Source organism: Rhinolophus sinicus, linkage group LG10 (assembly GCF_036562045.2).
Source record: "Rhinolophus sinicus isolate RSC01 linkage group LG10, ASM3656204v1, whole genome shotgun sequence".
NCBI lineage: Eukaryota > Metazoa > Chordata > Mammalia > Chiroptera > Rhinolophidae > Rhinolophus > Rhinolophus sinicus.
This window is the reverse complement of record NC_133759.1, coordinates 14,692,254-14,719,837: the sequence shown is the minus strand read 5'-3', so window position 1 is coordinate 14,719,837 and position 27,584 is coordinate 14,692,254. Positions and strand designations below refer to the sequence as shown.

General features: G+C 42.6%; 1 protein-coding gene across 8 annotated transcripts in view; it reads right to left on the bottom strand.

The window, feature by feature from the left end:
• The window catches only part of TRANK1 (tetratricopeptide repeat and ankyrin repeat containing 1), a 102,776-nt gene that overhangs the window by 43,781 nt on the left and 31,411 nt on the right, over window positions 1-27,584 (bottom strand). For 7 of the 8 annotated variants that reach the window (XM_074312632.1, XM_074312633.1, XM_074312634.1 and 4 more), the window contains 7 exons: window positions 23,246-23,372; window positions 20,202-20,352; window positions 17,895-18,013; window positions 15,228-15,311; window positions 14,868-15,006; window positions 12,964-13,095; window positions 4,607-4,777 (listed from right to left, as the gene is read on the bottom strand). In XM_074312632.1, the coding sequence (XP_074168733.1) occupies window positions 4,607-4,777; window positions 12,964-13,095; window positions 14,868-15,006; window positions 15,228-15,311; window positions 17,895-18,013; window positions 20,202-20,352; window positions 23,246-23,372 (923 nt within the window). Of the gene's footprint in view, window positions 1-4,606; window positions 4,778-12,963; window positions 13,096-14,867; window positions 15,007-15,227; window positions 15,312-15,455; window positions 17,206-17,894; window positions 18,014-20,201; window positions 20,353-23,245; window positions 23,373-27,584 lie in introns of those variants that run through there. The other variant, XM_074312636.1, reaches the window with a different exon arrangement.

The following is a 27,584-nucleotide window of genomic DNA, read 5'->3' as shown; positions in this document are numbered from 1 at the left end:
CATCAGGATATGAAGTTATTTATGCATATTAATCACATATTTTTTAAAAAAGGTGACTATGTAAGTATTGAGCAACAAAAGACTGGATAAAAATATGCCGAAGTGCAATTACAATAATTTTTTTGTTTTGATATAAAACTATATTTTTACAAATGTTCTACAATGGTCATATTTGCAGTAAATACATATAAGCAGATCTGAAATTAAAATGAAAATAGTATTCAGAAGTGTTAGGAAATAGAAATAAATCATTTCAAAAGGAGATTTCATTTTGCCTGAGCTATTTCTTTCATGCTAAAAAAGGCAAAACTGGTAAGTTTTATTACACACATTTTACCAATTTAAATTTGTGTACCCATCTCATTTTTATAAAAGGAAATAAAAATGTATAACTGTAAATGCATGGAATAAGACTAAATAAGCAAATCACATACATATTACATTTTGGAGGTAGGTGGGTTTATGTAGAATTAATATTATTTTTGTTTTCCTTTCCTATGTTCTATAAATTCTCTTTAATAAAGAATATATTGCCTTTATAATAAGTATCATGAGCATCCTTTGAGTAAATACTGCATGTCTGCATTTACTGAAAACAGGGCACCGTCCTGGTTTTGAGGGATGTAAAGATGACAAACCATGGCCTGTCAGTCACAGATGGGGGAAACGGACACACAGAGAAGGTTCGAGGCCTGAGTGCTGTGCTAGAGATGCCAGCATGAGCACAGAGCAGAAAGCAGCTGGCTCCCGCCGGAGGATCAGAGAGAAAGCTTCAGAGGGCTGGGTTTGTTGCCACTTCAAAGGCCATGTATTCGTGCATCAGAGAAGAACGCAAATGATCTTGTACTGGGTCCTACCGAAAGAGATGGGCAACAGCTGCCACAGGAAGTGGACATGCTGCCATCTGGTGGTGGCTGTGATAGGCCGGTAAAGACAGTTACATATAACCCTGACTATTCCTGGCTTTCCTGGCCGCTAGTGAGAAAGGCAGGGTCCTGCCCTCAACCTGATAAATCAAATTCAGCATTTGAACAGGCTCACCAGTGGTTCGTGTGCACGTTAAAGTCGGGAAGCCCTGGTTTAGAGAACAGCAGGCATTTTCAGTGAGACCCTTTATTGCTCAGGTTTTATCTCAGCCAGATGCAAACGTCACCCACCCCATCCATGGACACCATCACCTGCTAGCCCTTCCTGATAACTGTCGACCTCCTCTTTTCCGATTTTTATCAGTTTCTTTTGCTTTTGTTGACTCAGTGTTTCCCTATAGTCTTTCAATATTCCTCTAGCGTGGCAAGGAAAGCTTCGTGGACAATGGTCTAGAAAACTTGAAAGTAATCAAACATACAGTAAGTTTACTAACGAGTACTGCGGGCTTTAGGCTTGACTGCCATCACCAACTACCCAGTGAGCCAAATGGCAGGCCTGGCAGGGGGCACATTCCTCTCCCGTGTGCTTTTCTGCTGAGCAAGGACCCTTGAATTCTAACAAGTTAAAAAGGGATGAGCTGCAATTCTACTGAGTCTCTTCTCTTGGTTCCAAACCTGGCTGGACCAGATTTAGCTGGCGAAGAAGCAAAGAGAGGAAAGGAGAATAAGAAGACCCTGTCTCAGAAGATGAAATTTTTATTTTAAGATTAGCAGATATTAAAAGATTCTGTTATACAAGGAAACTAAAAGAAATTAAAACTTTAAAAATGAAATAAAAATGAATAACTTATGCTAAAGTCTATAACATAAATATACATATACACATATACAGTGTTCTAAGAAACAATAAACAATAAATTTGCAAACCATCAGCCTTTTTCTACCATCAACTGGTGGTCTTTTTGTGTTGTTATTTTAAGACTTGGAAATTCATTGGTAAAGATGGTTAGTTTCCATCTCTCAAACAGTAGAGACCATTCTGAAATAGAGATTACAGGCGTAAGCTCTCAGAAAGCATTTCACAATGATTTATGAATTACACTACCTCACTGAAGAAATCACAATTCCTTAAAATAGAGGCCATTTATAAACTGTACATGGTATGTCACAACTTTAAAAGAACATCTATGAAACACAGAGGACTGTGTAAATACATTTCTCTTCCTTCCTCCCCATGGTCTCATGGGAGCAACAGAAGATATTTTAAGTAAATATATGAAAATGAAGACATAGATGGGGAAATGAGGAGCAGATGTTAAATGAAAAGCAGATTCAATCTCCAACATGTGAAATTTTTCTGACCCCGGCAGCTGCGATGTGACCCCAGTCTGTCACACTGACTCCCTCTCCCACCCCAACACCCTACAAGCTGCCTGCAACGTGTCACCTACTTACCCATCCCAGGGAGGGAGTGTTTCTGGGGAAACACATCCAAATAACTTCAGTACACGCACACTCACCATCTATTAAGTATTAATCAGTCTAGTCTTTCATTCATAAATGTAAACCATCCAAAGATACGAAGATAATTAACGAAAAGCAATGGCACAAAAGAGAAGCAAGAAAATGAACAACAGACCCCAAAAGAAATAGAAATAATTCAGAGACGAGAGGAGGATGTTCTTTTTAAAAATAAAAAAAAATTCTCAGTGTTCTTAAATGCCATCCAAGAAGAAATGGCAAACGTAAACAAGCACAAGCTGCCACAGATAAGGAATAACCAGAGAACAAGACAGAGTTCTTAGAAATTAAAACTGAGCTTCCAAATTAAAAAATGCAATGGGCAAGCTGAATTATAAAAGAAAAAGCTGAAGACCAAGTTCAAGATCTGGGAAGGAAAAAAGGAGACTGAAAACATGAAAGAAAAGTAAAAGGACATGTTATAAATTCAGGAAGCTCATCCATTTAATAGTGATGGCAAAGAGACACTGGATGAGGGGTGGGGAGGCGGCCGGATGGCTCAGGTGCTTAGAGAGCAGTGCTCACAACAGCAAGGCTGCCGGTTTGATCCCCTCATGGGCCACTGCGAGCTGCACCCTCCACAACTAGATTGAAACAACTACTTGACTTGGAGCTGATGGGTCTTGGAAAAACACACTAAAAGTTTTTTTAAAAGCGAGAGACACTGGAGGGGAACAAAGCAATAGAAGATAATTTCCTTGAGCTAAAAAAAGTTAGATTGAAAGGGGCCAACAAGTGCCAAGCAAGAAGAATGAATAAGGGCTCACACCTAGACATATTCTAGGGACATTGCAGAACTCTTAAGGACAGAGAAAATCCTAGAAGGGGAAACAAATGAGACTGACATCAGACTTTAACCAGTAGCAAAGGGAGGCTAGAATACAATGAAACAATTTCTTCAGAGCTGTGAGGAACAAGGTTTTATAGAGCTTTTCATAATCAAAAATACCAAGGATTGTCAGACATACCAGAAAAGGCTACCATGAAACTGGGACATGTCACTGATTATGCAACACATTCCAATTTCAAAGATGTTCAAATGTGGGGAACAAGTGAAACTTGGAGTCAATGAAATACAATGCCTATTCTCAGACATATTATCAACCAATAAAAGGATAAAATAAAGACTTTTCAAAAACTCCCTAAGTCTACTATCCATGTCTCCCTCCATGAAAAATTTACTTAAGTAGGTACTTCACCAGAGCAAGGCAGAAATCGAAGCAAACATGAGCCACGAGAGTCATATATGAGCACAAGAACTAAAAGCAGCACAGTACACATATGCTGAGGCTAAAGTCTAAACAAAATCTAAATAAAGTTTAAAAGGTACATATGTGCACATAGATACATATATATACACAGAAACTGGGAAGCCTAAGTATCACATTTTTTGTTTTTTCAATTTTTCAATTATAGTTGACATTCAACATTATATAAGTTTCAGGTATAGAGCATGGGGGTTAGACATTTATATACCTTACGAAATGGTCCTCCTGATAAGTCTAGTACCCATCTGACACCACACATAGTTATTACAATATTTAAAGAGCAAAGTTGTCAGGACATTTGGTAATTCTTTTCTATGGGTCCAGTTGTATAAAGTGTAACATTTACATAATCATCCTACTGTGCAAATGCATTTACTGGTTTTCAGTTTTTAGAATCAATCCACAGATGAAGCACAGAAAACTTAAAGGAACAGAATGGAAGTGACGCAAATAATATTACTAGACAGAATTCAACAAGGTGGGCTGACTTGTTGTATCTTATACAGCAGTCAGTCAACAGATGTTGTCTCAAACTGATAAATCAAGAAATAGAAATATAAGTCAGTATATAAGGGCATAAGTATAATTTAGTGTCATCTAAATGTATTTTAAATTGCTGGCTGTGGTTGTTTTTGAAGAAAAGGATTGAGTTTTGTTATTTCCTGTTCTGTCTGAATATTTTTTTCTTTTTTATTATGTGCATGCATTAAGGAAAAAAAAACACCCATAATATGCAAAGGTGAACCTGGTGAAGTTCCCCAAATGTCGCAGATGCTCTGTAAAGACGGTTGTCTCATTCTATATTTAAAAAAAAAAAAAAGCAAACAAGTTTTCCAAAGCCTGGGAGTCTCACTTCCATCTTCATACACCAAGAAAAGATAAGCTGATTTGCAGCTAACATCACAGAACCAGTTTTGCCCCCCAAGAAAGTTAATTCACTGGAAGCTGTACCTGATAGGTCCTTAGAACACACAGCCAGTTTTTCCAAGTGACTATTGATTTTCTCAATGGCTTTGAAGTTCTTATTCCTCTTCAGGACATCCACGGGGGACCGGGACTGGCGATCGAGCAGGGTGGGGTCTGCCCCGAAGCGCAGGAGCATCTGCACATCCTCCGTTTGTCCTAGAGCAGGCCAAAAGGAAAAGGGGGCACTGGCATGCTTCCTTCCGTAAGGAGATGTCCCCATCAGTGCTGTCCTCCCAGTTCTCTGCCTGAGCAGCCCGGGCCAAGGAGACCAAGGCCTCTCTGCTTACAGAACCTCAACTGCTGGCCTTGGGCAATCCACCAACTCCCAGAAGCAAGGAGTCCTGTGTGGAGTGGGAAGGACAATAGCTTTCAAGAGGTTTAGAAGTGCGCTCCTCTATACCTTTCTCCCCTCTCCTTGGCAACAAGCAAGGAGAGGGGGAATCTGGTTACTAGGCAACAGTTACAGCTGTACGGATAACAGCAAGCTGTGACTTCAGATTTCTTTATTCCCTAGAGAGGAAACAGAATATTCTTCCAGAAAAAAAAAAAGCTTGTCTGGGGACAGAAGAAAGGGGCAATTGCTTTCACATCAGGGTCTTTTTGTTGTCACTGTTTCCACCTTCCCAGATCCTACCCTCTGGCTGCCAGCTTCATTTGCTGCTTTGACAAATCTATTTGCCAAGCATCAAGGTGTCTCTGTGATCACACAAGCAACAGTTTTCAGAATAGAACAGATGTATCCATGGGGTACAAAGACTTAGGTGGGCACAGAGTTAAATGAATCAATGCCTGCTCCCCAACTTCCATACTCATGCTTCTCTAACATTCATCACCTTAACCAAGCACATGTGAGATCTGACAATTAAGCTCACAAACTAGTTGCAATGATGTTGCTAACTTTTGATATCAGAGGGATTATTCATTATGAATTTGTACCAACTGGACAAACACTTAACCAAGTTTACTATTTGGAAGTGCTGAAAAGGCTGCATGAAAAAGTTAGACACCTTGAACTTTTCACCAACAATTTATGGCTCTTGCATCACGACAATGCACCAGCTCACATGGCACTGTCTGTGAGGGAGTTTTTAGACAGTAAATAAGTAACTGTATTGGAACACCCTCCCTACTCACCTGATCTGGCCCTCAGTGACTTCTTTCTTTACCCGAAGATAAAGGAAATATTCAAAGAAAGACATTTTGATGACATTCATGACATCAAGTGTAATACGACGACAGCTCTGATGGCCATTCCAGAAGAAAGAGTTCCAAAATTGCTTTGAAGGGTGGATGAGGTGCTGGCGTTGGTGCACAGCTTCCCAAGGGGAGTACTTCAAAGGTGACCATAGTGATATTCAGCAACGAGTTATGTGGCACTTTTTCTAGGATCAGTTCACGAACTTAATTGTCCTACCTCACATACTCTTAAGTATTGTTCCACTCATGGTGTTCTCCTCTCCCATCTCCCCACTCACAGCCGCCCTTCTTCCATTTTATAAAAATAAGGCAAAATTAAAAAGTCCTACTTCTTTCTTCCCCATTGAGTATCTCCCTGTGGTGGGTAGAATTCTAAGCTAGCCCCTGAGATTCCCAGCGTACACATACCTTCTCCCAGTTCTTCAATCAAATACTAATCCAAGTACTGCTGTGACGAGACTTTGCAAATAAAATTAAGGTCCCAAAGCAGTTGACCTTAAGATAGGGAGATTTCCCAGGTGGGCCTGACTTAATCCTATGAGCCCTAAAGGTCAAAGGTGTAGAGGTCAGAGATGGAAGAGGGCAGAGATTCAAAGTACAAGAGGGAGCTGATGCACAAGAAATTCTCCCCTGCTGGTTTTGAAGACAGAGGGGGCCACACGACAAGGAATGTGTGTGGCCTGTAGAAGCTGACAGTAGCCTCTGGCTGACGACCAGCAAGGAAACAGGGACCTCAGTGCCACAACCATCAGGATCTGCATTCTGCCACAATCCCGTGAGCTTGTGGAACCCCTGGAACTCTAGATGAAAACACAGCCCCAGCCAATACCTGCATTTCAGCTCTGGGAGACACGGAGCAGAAAACCCAGTCATATCACTCCAGACTACTGACTTACAGAACTGGGAGCAAAAGTACGGGTGCTGTGTGAAGCCACTAAGTTTATGGTGATTTGTCACATAGCGGAAAACTAATGCAGTTACCATGGTGTGTTGCCCCAAAGGAGATGAAAACGCTTAACCTCCTGGGTATCACCTAAGAGAAAATGAGGTTCCTGCCAAGCCCCTTTTAAAATGCATTATAATCCATCCTCCTCTTACCTAACCTCCTGCAAATTGTAATATGTTTCTCTTGTTTTCATGGTCTCTGTAGTAATAATTTTAGTAATATGTCAATCCAGAAAAAAATTAACCTTTAGATTTAAGTGTTAAAGTTATATGAGTACTTTTGTTCCAGAAGAGTATCACTGAATGACTGATATGACTTTCAAGCATAAACTATATTACTCAAAAAGTAAACTGGAAATATGAATTTAAAATGTATATTTGATACTTTTGACCACTGAAGATCTTGTCCTCTAAGCGTACCCTCTGTTTGGCTCAAATACACTCTTATAATAATATATTTTTTAAAAAGATCTTGTCTAAAATTTTTAAATGGATATTAGAAGATATTAAATTGTCGCATGTTTATATTCTACTATACAAGTAAAGCAGTGACAGAACAGCTTTATTTTAAAATATCAATATGTACAAAAATTCTGCAAATTGCCTTTTCTTACAATTATTTAGACTCACAGATAAAAAAATTCTAGATGTCAACTTAAAAACGTATAATGAGGAACACAGATTTCAAAATGTTCTAAGCAAAATGTGAAAATCACTGACATACTAGACTTATTTTTTTACTTGATTAACATCCATTGCTCCTTTTCCTGATAATAACAACCCAGTTTACCTTTGAGGAAGCACTTCTCCCCCACTCCAAGCCTACCTGATTTGATAGCAGTGAAAACTAGACAGATACACACGCCTCTCATCACAGCACCCTTTACCACTGCTCCAAATCCAGGGGCAAACACCTGACCAGGACCTGGCCAATCAGACCTTTCCATTCTCTGGCCCTGTGCCCGCCCCCCACACTACCCCCCAACCCTCCACCCCCAGCTCTAGGGGCAAATACTTCCCAGGACCTGACCAATCAGATCATTCCATCCTCTAGCTCTAATGATTGATTGGTTCATGGAGGGCATGAGACAAAAGTTAAGTCACTGAGACTCATTTCTAGGACTTTTACTGAAAAATTGGGAGGAGGTATTCTCTTTGCTGAGATTGAAAAATTGGCAGAATATAATCCAGAAGGCTCTGGTGGCTTCAACTGAAAGAGTATCTGCCTAAGAATAAGGCCTAGCACAGAAAAAGAGGGGCTGAGAGGTAAGACTGACTCTTGAAGACACCTTGGGAGCGTCTCGACCAAACTCAACTCTTTAGTCACACGAGCCAATAAATTCTCTTTCTTGCCTAAACCGGTTTGAGTGTCTGTAGCTTGTAACCAAGACAGATACAACTAGTCCCTATCCATCCTCACTTCCTCAGTTCTAAGAGATGACCACATCTAGGCTTTGCGTCCAACTGCTGCTTGGCTCTAGTGATTCCCTAAGACTGTATCCCTGGGCCTTTCGCACCACTGCTTCAGAGCCAGGGGGACCATGGTAACAAACAACCCCTACCAAAATGCCAACAGAACAGAAAATGCTGCATTATATAATGCATTATTTCAAATGGTGGGTTTGAAATTCAGGCCAGATGAAAGAATTTGCAGAGTTCTTGACTCTTCGTGTACCAAAAAAATATTCAAGATGGAGATAGTATCATATTGCTGGGGCAACCTTTCGGGTTCAAGTTAGCAATAGCTTTCAAAATCCAAACAGTATCAATAGGCTAACATTTTAAACTGTATATATGTTTTTACTTGTACATACATAAAATATTTGTGAAAGAAAACATAAAATATTGGTAATACTGGTTCCTGAGTGGTTGAAGGACAGAGGTAGCACAGAGACTCTCAGTGTGTACCTTTGTACCTTTTGATTTTTTAATGTAATCTATTTTAAAATTTCAATAAAATCAGAGTTTATCCAAATAAATAGAGCGTACAAATTCTTTGAACAAGAAATTTCTCAACCAGGAAATTACCCAATAGATACATTCCTACCAGTTCACTAAGATGGATATAGAAAAATGTTCTCTGAGCATTGTTTTCAGTAGCAAAATAACTGAAAACCATTTAAACAACCATCAGTAGGGTACAGTCATGTTAGAGAATACTGTGACCTGTTAAAAAATGAAATAGCTGCACAGGTACTTTAAGGGCAACTTGTCCAAGACACATTGTTCAGGGAAAAAAACAAGTTGCTGAACAGAATGTAGAGTTTGCCCACTTTCTTATATTTGAAAGAGAAAAAAGACATCTGACTTTATAAATATATTTACTAACAAGACACTCAAAAAATATTTTGGTAGTTGACTTTGTGGAAGAGAATTTACTTTTTATCATGCATCTTTCTGAAGTAGTTTGCTGGTGTTGTTGGTTTGGTTTGGATTTTTTTTTTTTTTACTAAGAACATGCACTTTCAAGTTTTTTGCCTTTAAATTTTTTTTGATTGAGATATAGTTCATATACCATAAAATTCATCCTTTTAAAGTGTACAATTCACTGGGTTTTAGTAATTTACAAAGTTGTACAATCATTACCATTATCCAACTCCAGAGAGGTTCCATCATCCTAAAAGAAGTCTTATACACATTCACTCCCCATTCTCCCTCCAGCCCCAGCCCCTGACAACCACTAATCTACTTTCTGTCTCTATGGATTTCCTTATTCTGGACATTTCATATAAATGGGATCATGCAATATGTGGCCTTTTGTGTTTGGCTTCTTTCACTCAGCATAAAATGTTTTCATGTTTCATCCATGCTGTTTGTAGCATGTATCAGTATTTTGTTTCTCTTTATGGCTGAATAATATTCCATTGTATGGATATGCCTCATTTGTCTGTCCATTCATCATTTAATGTATATTTGGGTTGTTTCCACTTTTGGGGAGCTGTTATAAATAATGCTGCTATGAACATTCATATATATATTTTTGTTGGGATATATGTTTTCAATATACCTAGCAGTGATATTGCTGGGTCATATGGTAACTGTTTAACTTTTTGAGTGACTGCCAGACTTTTTGCTAAAGCAGATACACCATTTTTCATTTCCCACCAGCAATGTATGAGAGTTCCAATTTTTCCACATCTTTGTCAATACTTGTTACCATCCATTTTTTTATTTTTATTTTAGCCATCTTGGTGTGAAGTGTACTTTCCATTTTTAAACTAGCTTTTAAAAAAAGGTGATTCAAAGAAGGCTGTACCACATGAGAGGCAAAGAGACCAGTAGAACAGAACAGAAAGTCCAGAATTAGTGGCATCTCAAATCCCTGAGGTCACAACAGACTTTTAAATAAAAGGTGTTGAGACAAATAGGTGCCATTTGGAAAAAGACAGAACTAGAACCTTACGTTAAGCTCCAATGGATCAGGGAGAAATGATAATATTTTGATAAATGATCAGGGAGAAATGATAAATAAAATATATTATTGAAATTAATTTCATCTATTTTGCTTTACTTTTTTTAATGCAACTACTAAAACAATTAAATTGTATATGCGGCTCTCATTATACTTGTATTAGACAGCAGTGGTTTAAACCTCAGGAAATGGAATGCTTGCCAAGTCATCAACATGCATAGTTAACAACCAAGGCATTACATATATATAAAATACCCAAACCCGGGTGGCCGGATGGCTCAGTTGGTTAGAGCGTGAGCTCTGAACAACAGGAATGCCAGTTCGATTCCCACATGGGCCAGTAGACTGAGCCCTCCACAACTAGATTGAAGGACAACAACTTGGAGCTGATGGGCCCTGGAGAAACATACTGTTCCCCAATTAAAAAAATACAAAATACTCAAACCCCGCTCAAGGCACCTGTATTTCAGGAGACCTGAAGATGGGTTTCCCTGCAAATCCAAGAGTCCTGTCTGGAAACATTTTTTCTTGGGGATTTTCAGGACAGGGATGTGTAAAGACAGCACGACTACAGGCACAGATTTTAACCATCTGCGTAAATCACTAGGTTAATGACAGCTTTACCACAGTGGTGTGCTGGGCCAGCTCATAGCAGTTCACAAGGACCAACAGTCACATGTCCAGGAGTGGTGCGAGCTGGTTGATAAACACGGCCATCATTAACAACTAGACTAATTAAACTTATAATAAGTACATTAAAAACAAAACTCATCACTTCCTAATTATTTTTCTATGCTTTGCTATTATCTATGACGAGGTTTCTTTATATCTGTCTTCATATATTTCTTTACATCTATCTTAAAATGCAATATAATGGTGTGCGACTGCACATTTTCCAGCTGCATGTTCAATGACATCACATCGGTAGTTTGAAATCAGCCATGCAGGGAATATTTATACCAGGGAAATCAGTGAACACTATAATCAGGACTTTTCTTTTTGAACTCCCAGTTGTCAAACATTTGCCAGGATACCACTGTATTTAAGAAGATGTTAAAGTACACAGGACATCAAAAAGACATAAAACAAGTGTTGGCAAGGATATAGAGAAATTGGAACCCTCATACATCACTTGTGGGAATGTACAATGGTGTATCTGCTTTGGAAAATAATCTGGCAGTTCCTCAAAAGGTTAAACGTAGAATTACCACATGATCCAGCAGTACCGTTCCTAGGTTATCTACCTGAGAAAAATGAAAAGATATTCCAACACAAAAACTTATACACAAATGTCCATAGCAGCATTACTCATAATAGCTAGAAAATGGAAACAAGCCAAGTATCCATCACCTGATGAATGGATAAACAAAATGTGGTCTCTCCATACAATGGAATATTACTTGGTAATAAAAAGGAATGAAGTACTGATACACTCTACAACATGAGTGAACCGTGAAAACATGCTAAGGGAAAGAAACCAAACACAAAAGACCACAGATTGCATGCTTCCGTTCCTGTGATCTGTCCAGAATAGGTAGGTAGGTCTCTAGAGACACGAAGTAGATTTAGTGCTCAGGGCTGGAGAGGTAGGAGGAAAATGGGAGTGACTGCTAACGGATACAGGGTTTCTTTTTGGGGAGGATGAAAATGTTCTAAAATTGGTTGTGATGATGTTAGCTGTAAAGCACTGAGTGGTACACTTTAAGCAGGTGAATTACATGGCATATAAATTGTATTTCAATAAAGCTCAAAATAAAAACCCACAGGACACCTTTTCTCTGTTTCCCTTAGATGTGGATTCCTGGGACCCAGCTCCGTGAGGAATGACAGGAGAGAAACAAACTTCACCGGGCTGCTCCTGGGACATGCTGAAAACAGAAAACTGCAATTTCCCAAGAGAACCCACCAGACCAGCGGTCCCCGACTGGAAGACTTCAGGTTGTGTCTAGCCCACAGGCATGTTGAATTTCAAGCTGACATTTTATAATCATGAGTTTCCTTTTTTTTTTTCAATTTAAATCCAGCCTTCCAACGTCTCTACCCTCAGAAGACGGCAGCACTGCCTGGTTCCCATTATCAGCGCCAGGCTGCAGTGACACCAGACACAAGCTCCCCACGGCTCATGGTGACCTCCCATCCCCTGGGGCTGAGAGTCCGTGACCATTTATCATCACAGCTACCCTAACTCTTTTATAGAAAAAATACGCTTTTCTCCATGAGAATTTCCAGAAAAACGAGAGACATCAGAGAGCTGAGAGAGAGGCACACGGTCTTCCTGTTTCACAAGCTAACAAGGCGTATCGGTATCAAAGAGCCAGCTCTTCCCTGCATGTGCAAGCCTCACTTTTTCACGTGGCCAGTCGGCCATGGCACGTACAGGAGGGTGCAATTCCTGCATTAGATTCTAGGTGCCATGAAGAACAATGTCTGTCGTCTGGCTCGCAATTTACCTCGAGTGGCCAGCACGCATTTGGCACAAAATAAAGCATGTAGTGACTATGTGACGAGCAAGGCAACACATGCAGCCAAAACCCATGTCCTTGACTCATTCAACTCCACACAAGCCACTTAAAGCCAACAGAGCACATGGAGCCCAGCAATTCTTCCTTCTCTTTCCCCACCTCCTTTCTGCCTACAGTCTACCCTCCCACTCATGTTTAATTCCAGGCAAAGTTTAGCCCTCTGAACCTGTCACAGGATGCGACAAGTAAAACGTAGTGGTCAGTTGTGTGGGTTCTCTGGCGTCCTCCTGCCCACAGCACGCCCTCCAGATGGTGTCACTACTTACGCTTGATGAGGTATCCTGGGGAGTGGGCAGCAACCACATGTAGGACGGTGCAGCCATCCTCATCCTTCTGGTTGATGCGGCCTTTCCACTCGGGCTTATAGTCCATTAACCACCTGAAAAGATGGTTTTCTCCTGAAGGGAATTAAAATGGAAAAAAAAAAAAAAATGAGTTACTGACGTTCTTTTCTGCACACAGAAAATCAGCAAAGCAAATCAATGTTACCACACTGAGGGAAACTCAGGAGTCTGAGAATTGAAAGGATAAGTTACAGAAAGTTATTCATAACACACTGTTTCAGATTTCCTAGGAACAGCCTGAGATAAGGATTCTTGTACATGTGACTTACTAAAAGAGGGAGCTCAGGAGAAAGACAGTGAGGGAAGCAGGTCAGGGCCAGGGAAAGAGGCAAGCAGACATGTAGTCTCAGCTGAGTCTGCTTCAGCCTGACCCTGCGGGGAGCTCTGGAGAGTGAGCTGCACCTCACCACTGACCCAACCTGAGGCAGGGGCTGACTTTTCATACCCACAAGGTCCCCAGGGAAGGAGGTGAGGTCCAAGGATACCCTCCCTGGAAAGAATTGCTCTTTGGCAAATAGCAATTCTCTTGAAGCGCCAACACTCAGAGCAGATGGGCGTGGGAGCACCGGTCAGAAAGAGGAGCTGGGCAGGACCTAACAGGCCCGTCACGTCAGTTTCCCCAGTCGATTACCCAACCACACGACTATCAATAGGACACAGATTTTAAATTCTTTTCCCAGACTCCGCCTTGTAGCTCCTAGGAGCGAGGAAATCCACATACTTCCACCAACTCTGTAAACATCACTTGTCACCATGTCAATGGTGAGAAACGAATCAGGGATAAACTGAAGACTTGATCTTATCAATACCAGCCTATACCCACAGGAGCTAACTTAAAGAGTAGACACAATGAGGAATCATGACTTTCAGAACCAGAGGCAACTTCTCTGGGTTCCAGGTGCCTAATTTGAAACAGCAAAGACTGGATTAGATTGCTTTTCATCGGACTTTACTTTTAAATGTTTTATTCTCCAATCCCTGTGTAAGAATAAAATCTCTTACAGATTCCCAAATACATAAAATGAATAACAGTGGGGCAAATCTGGTTAAAGCAAAGATGGGGGCCCAGGTCTTGAAGCCCCTGGCCATGCCACCACTCCCTCATTCTCAGGGCAATGATAGAACCTGGGAGAGAAAGACTGTCTAGACAAGTTCCCTTGGCCCCTTCTGGCTCTAAAACAGCATGGGTAAATGTCCAACAGTGATGCCACATGTGCTTGGAAAAGAAAAACAAGCCTCTATCTGAAGTGTAGTGTGTGTGTGTGTGTGTGTGTTTTAATGATAAATTGTTTTGGGTGTTTTTTTTTTAATTTTATGAAAATAGGAGTTCTTTAAAAGAACAATAAGCAAACTGTATCAGCAATAACCACTGTTTCCCCTGGGATCCCACCCCACCCCCACAGCAGTCAGCCCTCTGGGCTACAGAGAAAATGAACCTGAACCAGGAAAAAGACCCCTTCTGCCTTTGCCAGGGGGAGGAAACGCCACAGCTCTCCTGGGAGCTCTGCCCAGCCAAGGCTGTCTGTTCCATTCCTTCCGGGGTCCCAGGGCTCCACCCCCAGCCAGGATCTGTCTAGGAACACAGAATCCTTTCAATCTGGGCCTCCTGTAGCTACTGGATCCCAGGAGAAATTAAAAAATGATGCTGTTCCCCTGCTGCCTTCATTCATTTGAATGATCAACCATTGACTATTCAGATCCTGTGAATATTCTGTATTCAAATAGCTAACTTCTGGTTTCACCTGAGCTCAGCAGAGCGCCCGAGCTCAGCGCTTAGAGCTGGAAGGACAGCTGGAAGGAGGGGGCATAACTGGGAGAGCACTCACTTGCTTGGATACAGAGTCGCATGAGGGCATGGAGAGGATAAGGTCCTATAGTCTCAATACTTGCACCAATGGAGATGAGCCACTGGACTAACTTGGGCACCTGTTCCATCTTCTCATAAAGTCCAATGAAGACATATTTCTGGAAAAGAGAGGCACACAGGTCCAATCACGGAAGTCGCTGTATCAATATGAAACTTCAAACTCCTTCACCCATAACGCTCCGAATCAGTAAAACCCTGGATGAGCTGTGGCCCAAGCACCAGATTATCATACATAACACGTGTGCCGTGAGGCAGCTGAAGGGGAAGGTCCCAAATACACACCTGAAGTAAAAGCATAGGCTTCAAGAAGCCACCTTACCTCAAAGAGACTTTTCAGTGATAACTCTGGGACATGGATATTTCTTGGCAGTCGGTCTTTTTTCGCTGACAGAAGTAGAAATGACTGATGAGGGGAGAAAAAGAAAAGGTCGGAATAATGATGCTATCCACATAGGTTATTAGAGCAAAAGTTATCTCAAGCTTTAAAATGAAGACGCAAACATACAAAACAAAATGCCCTCTGGCCCTGTCTCTTTTTTTAAGCTACCTGCCAAGCTTTTGAGCCTGAGCCATGACAACCAAAGTCTCTCTGTGTAGCCAACTTCTTGTTCTTGCTGAGAGCTAAGCTCTCTCCACATCTCCTCGAAGCCCGCTGAGGACAGGAGCAGCAGCTGTGAAGCAGGACTATAGAAAGTACAGTGGCAGTGAGGTAAATAAAAAAGTAATTCCCTGCAAACTTCCTAAAGCTTAGCAAGCCGAAGAATCAAGTCCTTGAGAAATATCCTACCCCATTTAATTCTTTAGCACATTATTGTTTCATAAGCCCCAAGTATTCGAGGTCCATTCAACCCCATTGAGTGGTGTGCTGGAGCTGGCTCCCACCAGCTAGTGAGAGACGACTTTGTGCCCAGCTCTTCACAACTTCAAGTTCTGTAGTCACATTAGTAGCTTGAAACTGGCCACGGTGAGAGGGTTTACACTACAGAAATTGGCAAACGCTATACATCAGGACTTGTTTTTTCTCAGAGAGCCAGTTGTTCAGCCACTGACCCTATCTAAAGTCTCTGAAGAAACTGAGTTCCAGAGAGGTTAAGCAACTTTTCCTAGGTCACACAGATAGCACATCCTGAGAGGGCCCTATTGAGATCAGCCAGGTATGCCAACAGGTCTAAGAGTCCTAGGTTCTGGCACAGCCATGACCGGAGACCCAGTCTCTCAGCATCAACTTCCTTCGTGACTGCTCTTGCCAGTGGAAGTGGGACCACAGGAACTGAGCCCATGGCCACACTTGCTTCCAGTTTCTTTCAGTTTGACACCCACTCTTAACCGCTCACTCTAAACAGGTTCCACTGCCCATGTTCAACCCCAGATGACATGTTTGAAGTTCTGACAGTCCTCATGGCGGGCCTGGCTTTTTAAATAAGATACCTCTGTCTCCAATATTTGACAATGACCTGGGCCCCATTGCTAGTGGGGTTTTGGACCTGCCACTTGGGCTGGATTCCTGGGCCTTCCCTGGCTGGTTGGAAGGATAACCTAACAGGAACTACCTGGCTCCCATTCCCTCACTCCCCACCTAGGCTATGGGACTCAATTCAGATCTACCCCACTTGGGGAAGAGGGGACATCAGGGGCTCTTTCCTGGGGGCTGCTAATAAGACTGAAAGCCTCCTACTCATAGCTCTACCCTAATACCTGCAATCATTGAATTTCAGAACTTTTTTAAATTGAAGCTAGAAAGATACCTTCGTTCAGCCATCTAATCCAAAAAGAGAAGGTCCAGATCTCTTAATAGGGCCCTGGATTCCTGACTCCCGGTTCCCCAGAGTCCAGCTTTCCTCATCCTCGGTGGCTGCCCTCTCAAGACCTTTTAGTATAGGGGTGAGCTTCAGGGAGCCTGTGGCTGGACTTGAAAGGGTTTTCCATGAACTCCCTGACACTCTACCCATAATGGCATGTACATGCAAAGAGAGTCCCATCATTTCATTAGATTTCCAATGGCATTCATGACCTTTCCAAAAATGTAAGAATTCTGTACTCTTAAGTCATTTGGCCTGCCAGAATCTAGAGTCCTTAGGGGTTGCTCTTGCTTTGGTGACATCCCTGGACTTCCCAGCTTTAGAAAGCCCAGCAGGCCCTTTCTAACCAGACTCCCAGGACTTAAGCAGCCTATTCTCAGGAGCACTTACAGGCCACCATCAATGACAACTACTATTCACTGGGCACTCAGCATATGCCAGGTATTATTATAAAACTCCTTTATCTCAGTGTCTGGCACATTGTACGTCCTGAATAAACATTCGCTGATATTATTAGGTGCTTTTGGTCTATTATTTTTAATCCTCACCCAAACCCTGAAGGAATTTATATTCTGCAACTTACAAATAAGGAAATGAGGCTCAGAGGGGAAGTAATTAGTCTAAAATAGAAACTGGAGGATTAGGGTACACAGAGACATCCGTGTGACCCTGACACCCAAGCCCACAGCCCACCCTGCTCCTCCATTCCATGGATTCCTGGCTCTGGGTTCGGGTCCTACAGCCTCAGTGTTACCTCTGGAGAGAAGCCCCTTAAAGCTATGCGGAAACCTCCAAGTCGCGCAGGCACGGCACCTGGGTCCTCACAGTTTTCCACAGCAAACGCAGTATGGAAAGGATTATGCAGATGAACATGCAATTGTTTCTTTTCCTCACTCCATGTTGCCATTAGCGTCAGGACTTAACATTCCTTTGATGAAAATGGCGACACAGAGCAAGGAGTGAGGTTGCCACAAACTGAGTATATTTCTATCTTTGAAAAAAAGAAGAGGAAACTAGCTAATTAAAACATCTCAATGACTTTCCATCTTTAATGGTGTTACAGTTTAAAAATTTACTTGGGCATCAAGAGAAACAAATAATAAATTATAATCCCCTAGTGCCGGCAGGAAGATACCATTTAACAAAGAATGCACTTTCCCACAAGAAAACCATCTCCTTTTACTTACGTGCCATAATCCCTTCCTTGCCAACTTTTCTATTACAGATTGCCACACTTCTGTTGAGAATCCAGTGGTGAAAATATGATCAAAGCAGGGCAAGAAACTTTGCAAAACAATGGGGTCATCTGAAAGAAAGTTTCATAGTTTAGAAATTTTTAATGGGGGGAAAGTCTAGGACATTTGGGAAAAAGTCTTCCAATTAAGAGCACAAATAGACAAATGGTAAATTAAAGACAGCAGAAAGAAAAGCATTTTAAAATATGTGTAATTGACTGAAGTTGCAATCATTTTAAGTTCAGGTAAAAATCAATCCCCTAAGAGTTAGACAGGATAATGGGAGCCAACATCCATTTAGCTTTTCTAGTCGTCCAATCCAGTGATATGTGTTTATATTTAATGCCTCAAACAAACCATGAAGGCAGTGCCTAGTATCTCCATTCATGGAGGGAGAAATGGAAGCTTAAGGGGAATTACAAAACTCACTTCCTTTAAGAAAAATGTGACAAATACTATTTTCACCCAACAGATAAGAAACTAAGAAATGAGGTCAGGCTTCACGGCATATCAGGCCGCTAGTTCATGACAAATAAGACTGGAACCCAGGTCTACCAACACTTTTAGTCAATACACATTCTTCTAACCTAGTGGCCCATCAACCTATTGCATCTCATGATCCTTCAAACTACATTTCTCAAACTCATGCACGAGAGAGCATCCAAGGGGACAGATCAGACAGAATAACATGGCACCTCTTCCAGGATTATCAATATCCCAAATACGTAAATATCAAAACCACCATATGTGGTATGAAAGGATACAAAATTTCCATAAGCACATTTTTTCAAAATTTAGAAATTGGACATGGGCATACTTTCCCCCTCCAAACAGGAGTATTTTGATAGAAAAGCATGGGATGCATTGCCTCTCAAGGTGAGGGCAGAAGGAAAAGCATCCAGGTTTCTTAAAGGGACAGCCACCAAGAGCAGTTATTTAGAACTGTCCTAACTCTGGCTTCTGACAGAACAGTGATTTTTAAAAGACACAGAGAAGACAATAAGGAAGTGTGGGGAAAGGGCTAAACCATCAGGTTCAGAAAAAGGGAAGCAGGTTCAGTAATTGTCACCAAATGGTGTACTGGAAAGCTGTGACCCATCAGCACCTGCCTGGAGACCTTCTCTGACTGCGGGCCGGGGCCATGTCCACCTCTAACCACTTCCACTCACTGCCTGCGCCTGCTCTTACCACTCTCAGTGCCTAACTTGCCCAACTCCGCAGAACTCTTCCCGCAGACCACAGAAGTCGCCTTCCCCCAGTCACAGTGGGAACACTTGGCTCTCTTTAACAGTTGAATCTGTTATCAGCAGTGATTTCCCCTCCTCTGAAGGCCACAGAACATTTCTTAGCGATGCTAACGTGACATTTTTCACATTCTAACATCTCTAGAATCGGGATATGTGTTACAGTCGATGTTGTTTTTCAATGGCAGAACATAAATTAAAGGCACGTCTTAAATCAGTGCAATCTTAAATCTGATAAAGCATAGTATTTGCAAACAACGGCCTGGTTACTGGCGGTTCTTCAGACCTCACTAAGATAACCAGAGCAGAAACTCCTCTGTCACTGGCAAGGGATATGTTACTTGTGCTTTGTGGTTTTTCTGGTTTTGCCTAAGCCAGGCCACTGACAAAGCCACCTCAGGGGCCAGGTCATTAGAGTAAGAATCTAATGCAGTGATGCAAAAGGCCTCCCATGCGTCACTCCCAGACTGAATGCGTGGGTCTTCTGCTGCAGTGAGCATCGCAGCCAGACACCAAGCGCCCACTGCCAGCTTTCCCAGGGCCCTCTGTCGGCCCTTTCTGGTTATTTTCATCGCAAACAAGAATGTGTTCTTGACGCATTGGAGAAATACATGCGAAAATCACAAGAAAGAGCAAAAATTACATAAAACAAGTAGTATAAATAGGGAAAGCTCTCTGAATAGCAACACAGAAAAGAGCTGAAACAAAATTGGGACTGCTTTAAGAAATTTGTGTTTTACAAAGGCATGAGCCACTGAAGCTTTCAAAATGCTTTCTAATGAGAAAACTAGTTTGATTCAAACTACATAAATTAGCCACAAAGAAACACCCTGTAATTATCTCCCCAGGAGCCTGAGTCCCTAGGAGCCCTTCAAATAAAATAACAAGGACTTGGAAGGAAGGGAGGGAGGAAAGGTAGGAGGGAGGAGGAAGGAAAGAAGAAAGGAAAGGAGGGAGGCAGGGAAGGAGGGAGGGAGGGGAAAAGGAAAAGAAGGCTTCCCCATATCCAACTTACTGCCCATAGTGGTGAAAACTCCCACAAGGAAATCAGCAACCTGGGTCTGATCCTGGCTGCTCTGTAGCAGTCGAAGACCCTCAAGAAACATGCGAGCAGCTTCATAATGCTGGAGCAACCGCAGCAAGGAATAACCAGCTCGGTAGTATCCCTGGAATGGGGACAAAAAGGAAAACCTTAACACTCCCATCTCTTCTCCTCTGCTGCTGAAAGGAAGGGCGAGACTGACGACAGGGGAAATGGACTCCAGAAGTCTCCCCTCTAGGGAAACAGATTTCTAACGAGCACTGGGTACAGGGTTGCCACATTATATTCTGTGCCACATTTTTCCTGTCATTTCCTCACTGGCAAGAAAATCACTGCTTTCACATCTGTGATGTATACCGCATCTAACATATGACACAGAGAAAAAGGAAGCAGGCTTGGTTCCAATTACATGTGTGGTTTATTTATTCATGCCTCAAATCACAGCCTGGGCAAGAAGAGAGGAATGACAAAAACCCTATGACTAGAGTGTTCCAGAAAAGAATAAGACTATCATGTAAACACAGCAGTTACTCCCTGCTCCTTTCAATCAAAGTAATCACAAGCATCGAGATTTACGGAGCTCCACGTTATAGGTAATACATACCGGGTTTCCCCAAAAACAAGACCTAGCCGGACAGTCAGCTCTAAGGCGTCTTTTGGAGCAAAATTTAATATAAGACCTGGTCTATAATATAAGACTGGGTCTCATACAATATAATATAAGCCTGGGTCTTATTATTAATTTTTGCTCCAAAAGACGCATTAGAGCTGATTGTCCGGCAAGGTCTTATTTTCGGGGAAACAGGGTACCAGAGGCGAAAAGAAAAACAAAAAGTTGATTTCTGTAGAGAGGAAAATTACAATTAATAAAGGAAAATAACCTAGTTTTGCCTAAAAGGCGTCCCATACATGCAATACCGTAGCTTGAGGAGGAAGTAAAAAACACTTAACTGCTTTCCCTACTTTGACCATCTACATGCACTGGCACTTAAAATTCCACTTACCACCAAATCTCTATTTATTGAATTGTCTTAACCTTCATTTGGAAGTCTAAACCTTAGATAATGATCAGAAAAAGAGGGGAAAAAAATTTTTTTTCCAACCAGGTAAGCTAGTACAGAATTTTCCTTTTCTTTGACTTCCTCAGACTTAAGTTTCACCTTTTTATTTTGGATAGGGGTAAATAGGATCAGAATATGCCACCCCAAAATATGAGAAATGAGGACTGCATAAATCTCCTCTCCTGGGGAATTTTTATGGCCGTGAAGAAGACAGAAAGTCAGCACTGCCATGGGCCTCACAAACAAACCTTGCTAAGATAGTCCTTACCCTCCCCTAGTTTCCCCGGTATATTTACTTTTCCACAGTTTGCAGCCCCCAGAAGTCTTTAAAACCCTCTCCTTTGTCTTGTCATCTCCACAATTTATCGCTCTTCGTTAAAAATGGTATATGAACTCTCAGGCCTACCTGCTTTTCAAGAGTCTTCACTTCTTTTCTCAGAAGGCCCCCGTGTCACATAAAAATTAACATCAAATAAAACTTATTCTTTTTCTCCTGTTCATCTTTCTCTTATCAGGCTCATTTGCAGGGCCCCAGCCACTGAACCAAAAGAGGGTAAAAGAAGATGTTTTTTTCCCTCCCCTACAGAGGACATTTGGGGGCAGGGTGGGCAGGGGGAAACAACGGAGAAGGAGGGAGACACCCAGGAGTTCTGGATGAAAATGGGACCGTGGTCCTGGTTACTTTGCTGTAAGAAGCTGCTACAGGTTTGGCTGCTCAAGGAAGAACCTGGGAGCATCACCCAAGACCCCCTCTGCCCCATGGGCCACAGCCACACTCCTCCTCAGAGATGTGGGCAAACCCTAACTACTCCCCGCCCTACCCTAGTTAGAGGATGGGAAAATCCTAAAATGTCATTAGGCGGAACGCCTCAGGAATGCATTCCCATTTTCAAAACTATTCAATAATTTCTATAGTACCCATTCTCCAATAGAAGAGGTTTAATATAAAATATACAAATCCCTCCTAATCCGTAGGTCAAACTTCCCCAACCACTTCCCACCGTGTTGTTTCTGTGTAGCAGCCGTACACAAAATGCAGATGACAGTGGATATAACACAGGCTCTTAGTTACTGACTGTGAACAACTTTACTTCATGTCTCCTTAATCCTAGAAGCAACTCGAAGGCATAGGTATCATCTCATTTTATAGTTGGGGAAATGCAGGCTTAGAGAGGAAAAGTCACCCAATCTGTTGAAACCAGTGTGAGGGAGAAAGGGCTGCACTTTCCCCACTTCATCCTGAAGCCTCTCTATAAAGTGTCTATGGATGGAGCCGCTCTATAAAGTGTCTATACCACTAATTAGACACTCAGATGTACGCGGCCTCCACTAGCTCCAGAATGGAATTTCAGGCCCCTGGTTTTGCACATGCTTTTCCTCTCCCTAGCTTAACTGTGAACGACTCAAGGCCTGGGATGGTGTCTTCCACTCCTTTTGTTGAAGCATCAAGAGGGTGAAGGCACCTTGCAGAGAGGGCAGTCAAAACATTTTAGCCGAAAAAGTAATCAAGTGATTATTTACTAGCCTCTCAAACATCCCAGATCCTTCCAAAGGGGCTAATTTCTACTGTAAGAAACACTACCTGAAGAATAGATACCATGCCGGACACCCAGCTTGCATTTGAAATAAAGCTTTGCTAAAATGAAACCTTGCAAACAGCAAGACGATGAATTCTGGTATAACTCCATCAGAACAAAACAAGCTCCAGGAGGCTCTCCACTGTACTCCATCAGCCAAGAGGCCCAGCTCAGCTCTCCCCTACCAGGAGGTTTCGACACTTGGCCATCATGATTTTTACTCTTCTCTGGGTACTGCTCACATGCCTGATGGGCATCTGTTTGAAGTGCAAAAAGAGTTGAAAAAGAAGCACTCCCTCTTTAAAAAGAAGGGAGGGAAGGTGGCAGGTTAAGAAGAATGAGGCAGCAGCCACCCCAGCTGTCATTGCACCGTACATACCTTCACGTAGGTTGGATCCCACTGGAGACATTCCTTGGCAGCCACAAATGCCTCGTTCCATTTCCCAAGGTTGTAAAATGCATTGGATTTGTTGCACAGAAGCACAGCCAAGTCCCTGGGGGGAACCCTATGAGAAAGAACAAGCTGGTGGTCGGTAAAACTATCTTCCTGCAAATACAGAAAATAACCCGTGAAGGCCACCATTTTGGTGCCGGCTGCTGCCATCACAAAGGGGTTTCAGCAGGAAATGTCCCACTTATGCCTATCAGATCTGACCCTTGTAGCCCTCTACAAAGCCTGGGGCACTTGCAAGGTACAAATCTGTCCTTCCTTGCCCCCAAATCCTCTGCTCCCATCTTTTAATGACAGTGTTCTCAACACCTCAATTCCATCTCCTATTGATCTCCACAGATCTTTTCCTATTTTAGAGACCACTGCTGAAGATGCTGCAAAAATGGTTACTGCTTCTAAGGTTGGAATGGACAGGAGTTCCCACTGAGCCTTAGCAGAGTCCAGACAAGGTGCGAACCACTCCACATGCATGTTCATGCTGAATGGAGACAGCTTATCACAGGAAGGGCCTTTTAAAACACGTGACCATACCATCCCCATGGACCCAGGAGAAGCGCTGTTCTAGTATACTGGCAGGGCCACCCTAACATTTGCAGGACCCAGAGGCCTGCAGAGAGGACCATACACCATGTGGTTAACCTGCACTGCCCAATAGGATAGCCACCTTCCACATATGGCTATTTAAATTTAAATTAATTACAATACAATAAAATGGAAAGCTCAGTTCCTTAGCTGTATTAGCCACATTTCAGTACTCAATAGTAGCCACACTCTAGCACAGAACATTTTCATCAGCACAGAAAGTGCTACTCTAAGTATTTGAAGGTCATAAATCAAGCTTACAAACTGTTCAATAAAATATGCTCTGCCCTCCTGATTTATAGTAACTGGAAGGCAAGGTTCATATTTAGAACTGCAGGGACTGTGTCAGGCAGGGTGAGGCTCCTCCTCCCTTTCCACCTCAGCCTCTATCCTGCACTGCAACAGGCACGATTCCAAGCTCTGTCCACACCCCTGACCTTGGCCGGCCCTCGGAAAAATGGACCGCAGGAGGAGACCTGTGCACGCCCTAGGAACAGGGTCCATGGACAGAAATTCTAGGCTTCTGGTATCCACAGTGTGGCTCAAAGGGCACAGAAGGGCTCGAGGTGGATAAAACCCCTGGCCTCACAGAATCCTGCCAGTGGGGAGGGGGACAACTGGGGAGGCCAAAAGGGGGCTCTCTAAAGCATGACAGGATGGGGCGCCTCTTACCTGGGTCTTGGGGTAATATAACTAACTGCAAGGTTAGCGCTGAAACCAGGTGGAAAGAAGGAAATCACAAAATATACCACAATATGTTAACAGAAGCTCAGGTGCCATTGAATTCAAGACACACAAGGGGAAAAAGGAAGGCTCATGCATCTTTTTTAAATGAATATTTTAATTGTGAAAATAATACAAAGAAAAGAACACAGATCACTATAGAAAAGTTAGGTAATACAGATAAACACAAAAATAAAGCACAATTGGGGTGGATGGGTGGCTCAGTTGGTTGGAGCAGGTGGGTGGCTCAGTTGGTTGAGGAGCTGGGTTGCAGGTTCAGTTCCCACATGGGCCAGTGAGCTGCGCCCTCCGCAGCTGGAGTGGGGGCAGCGAGCTGCCACTGAGCTCCCGCGCGGCCCAATGGCTCAGTCGGTTGGAGCGCGTGCTCTCAACCACAGGATTACAGGTTTGACTCCCGCAGGGGATGGTGGGTTGCGCCCCCTGCAACTAAGATTGAACAATGGGGCTGGATGTGGAGCTAGGCTGCGCCCTCCACAGCTAAGAATGAAGGGACAGCGGCTTGACTTGGAGCTGATGGGTCCTGGGGAAAAAACACTGTTCCCCAATAAAGTCCTGGAAATACACACTGTTCCCCAATGCAGTCCTGTTCCCCTTCCCTAATAAAATCTTTAAAAATAAAATAAAATAAAATAAAATAAAATAAAATAAAATAAAATAAAATAAAATAAAATAAAATAAAGCACAATAAAAATCACCTTTAGTACTGTCCCCACTCCAATGCTTTATGTGTATAGTTTCTCTCAGCACCCATAATTCCCTCTGGATGACTGGCAAGGAAGCTGTGACCGCAGAGGATGAGATGCCATAGTGTCCAGCCCAGATACCTTGGCCAGTGTTGCCATTCCCAGCTGTAGTGAGTGTTGGCTGCAGCTAGGGCCTCCAGAGCTTTACCCTTAGCCTAATGGGAGCATGCTGTCCCCAGGAAATTGTGCCCCGGCTGTGGACTGAACTGTGGCCCCATCCCCTCAGATTCGTATGTTGAAGCCTTAGCTCCCAATATGATGGTATTTGGAGATGGGGCTTTTGGGGGTGTGATTAGGTTTAGATGACGTCCTGAGGGTGGGGCCCTCAGGATGGGATTAGCGCCCTTATAAGAAGAGACACCAGAGAGCTTCCTCACTCTCTCGCTCCCTCCACCACGTAAGGACACAGGGAAGTGGCCACCTGAAAACCAGGAAGAGAGTTCTTATCAAGAACTGAATTAGTCAGTGCCTTCCCAGCCTCTAGAACTGTGAGAAATAACTTCCTGTTGTTTAAATCACCCAGGTTATGGGATTTTGTTATGGCACCTTGAGCTGACTAATATAGCCCCTCTCCCTAGGACAACTCCCAGGGGCCAGACAGTCTACAAACAATGATTGACTAATATGGGAATCAAAAGGTCAGCCCCCTTGCCTGAAAGTGGAACCAACTCTGCAGTACAACTCATGCTTCAGAGCTCCCCAGAGAGATCAGACTCCAGATGAGACAACATCCCTGCTTGGAGACTTCCCCTCCCCCATCCTGCTCCCTCGATTCCCTCCTCCTCAGAGCACTTGCTACATTCACCTAAATCCCTATGTCAGCTGGCAGCAGCAGGAAGGCAGGCAGCAAGTGATGGGTAAGGGGAACACTGTCAGGAAGATCCATAAAAGATATCATGTGAAGGTCCTGGACAAAGTCCCATCAGTGGTCACACAGCTAGCAAGTGGTGGAGCTGAGATTTGAACACTTACAGAGTGGGGTTAGTCTACGGCCATAACCAATATACAATGCTACTGCTTTAAGAAAGCTGGCTGTTTTGCCCTGAATGAGGAGCTCTAGGCCCAGCTCTGAAACAGTTCTGATCTGAACCAAGAGGTGACAGAATCACAGAACTATAGCTCCAAGCCAATTACACTCATCTGAAGTCCAGCTAGAGTGTAGACACCAAGGTGATAGGAGGTAGGGGGTGAGAGCCATGTTTCGGTGATTTAATTCAGTGCCATTTCTCAGTACAAGTTCAGGCTGCACATACCCCACAAATGCCACCTTCTGCTTCCTCTACTATGGCTGTTCCCCAAGTATGATCTGGGAACCTCTGGGGGTCCCCAGGACCATTTCAGGAGGTCCACAAGGTCAAATTATTTTCACAATTGTAGTAAACTGAATAATAGTCCCCAAATAATGTCACCTTTTATGGCAAAAGGGACTTTGCAGATGTGTTTAATTTATGAATCTTGAGAAGATTGTCCTATAGTATATACAATCACAAGGGTCCTTATAAGAGAGAGAGACAGAGTGAGACTGGGCTACAGCAGAGTAGAAGGCAGTGTCGTGACAGACATAGACTGCAATGATGTGCTTTGAAGATGGGGGAAGGGGCCACACGCCAAGAAAAACAGGCAGCCACTCAAAGCTGAAAAGGACAAGGGAATGGGTTCTCCTCCACTAGGAACCAGCCCTGTACTGTTTTAAGCTATGAAGTTTGGGGTAACTTGTTACAGCAGCAACAGGAAACTAACACAATAACATTAAGACATTATGTCTTTTTTCACGCTCATTCTCTCTCATGTGCACGGAGAATTTTCCAGAGTGTATATGACATGTGATATCGCAACAGATTGAATACTGGAGCAGGTGTGAGAAGCCAGGTGTCTTCTACTGAGACAGACATTGAAGAGATCTGCAAAAATGTATAATAAAATGTGCCACTCTTCCCGCCAAATTGTTTGCTTTGGAAAATATAGTTATTTTTCTTTATAATATGTTATTTATGTTAATATGGACTTATTGTTGATATTTTTACATAAATAAATACACACTTTAAATTTCTCTCAGTTTTCAGTTCTAATACAGACTATATTGACAGCTAAAACCTACAGAAACAAAAAGTCTTTGGGACCCTCCATGATTTTTAAGCATGTCACAATACTAAAATGTTTAGGAATAGGTTTACTAGAAGCAAAAGGTGCCGGGGAAG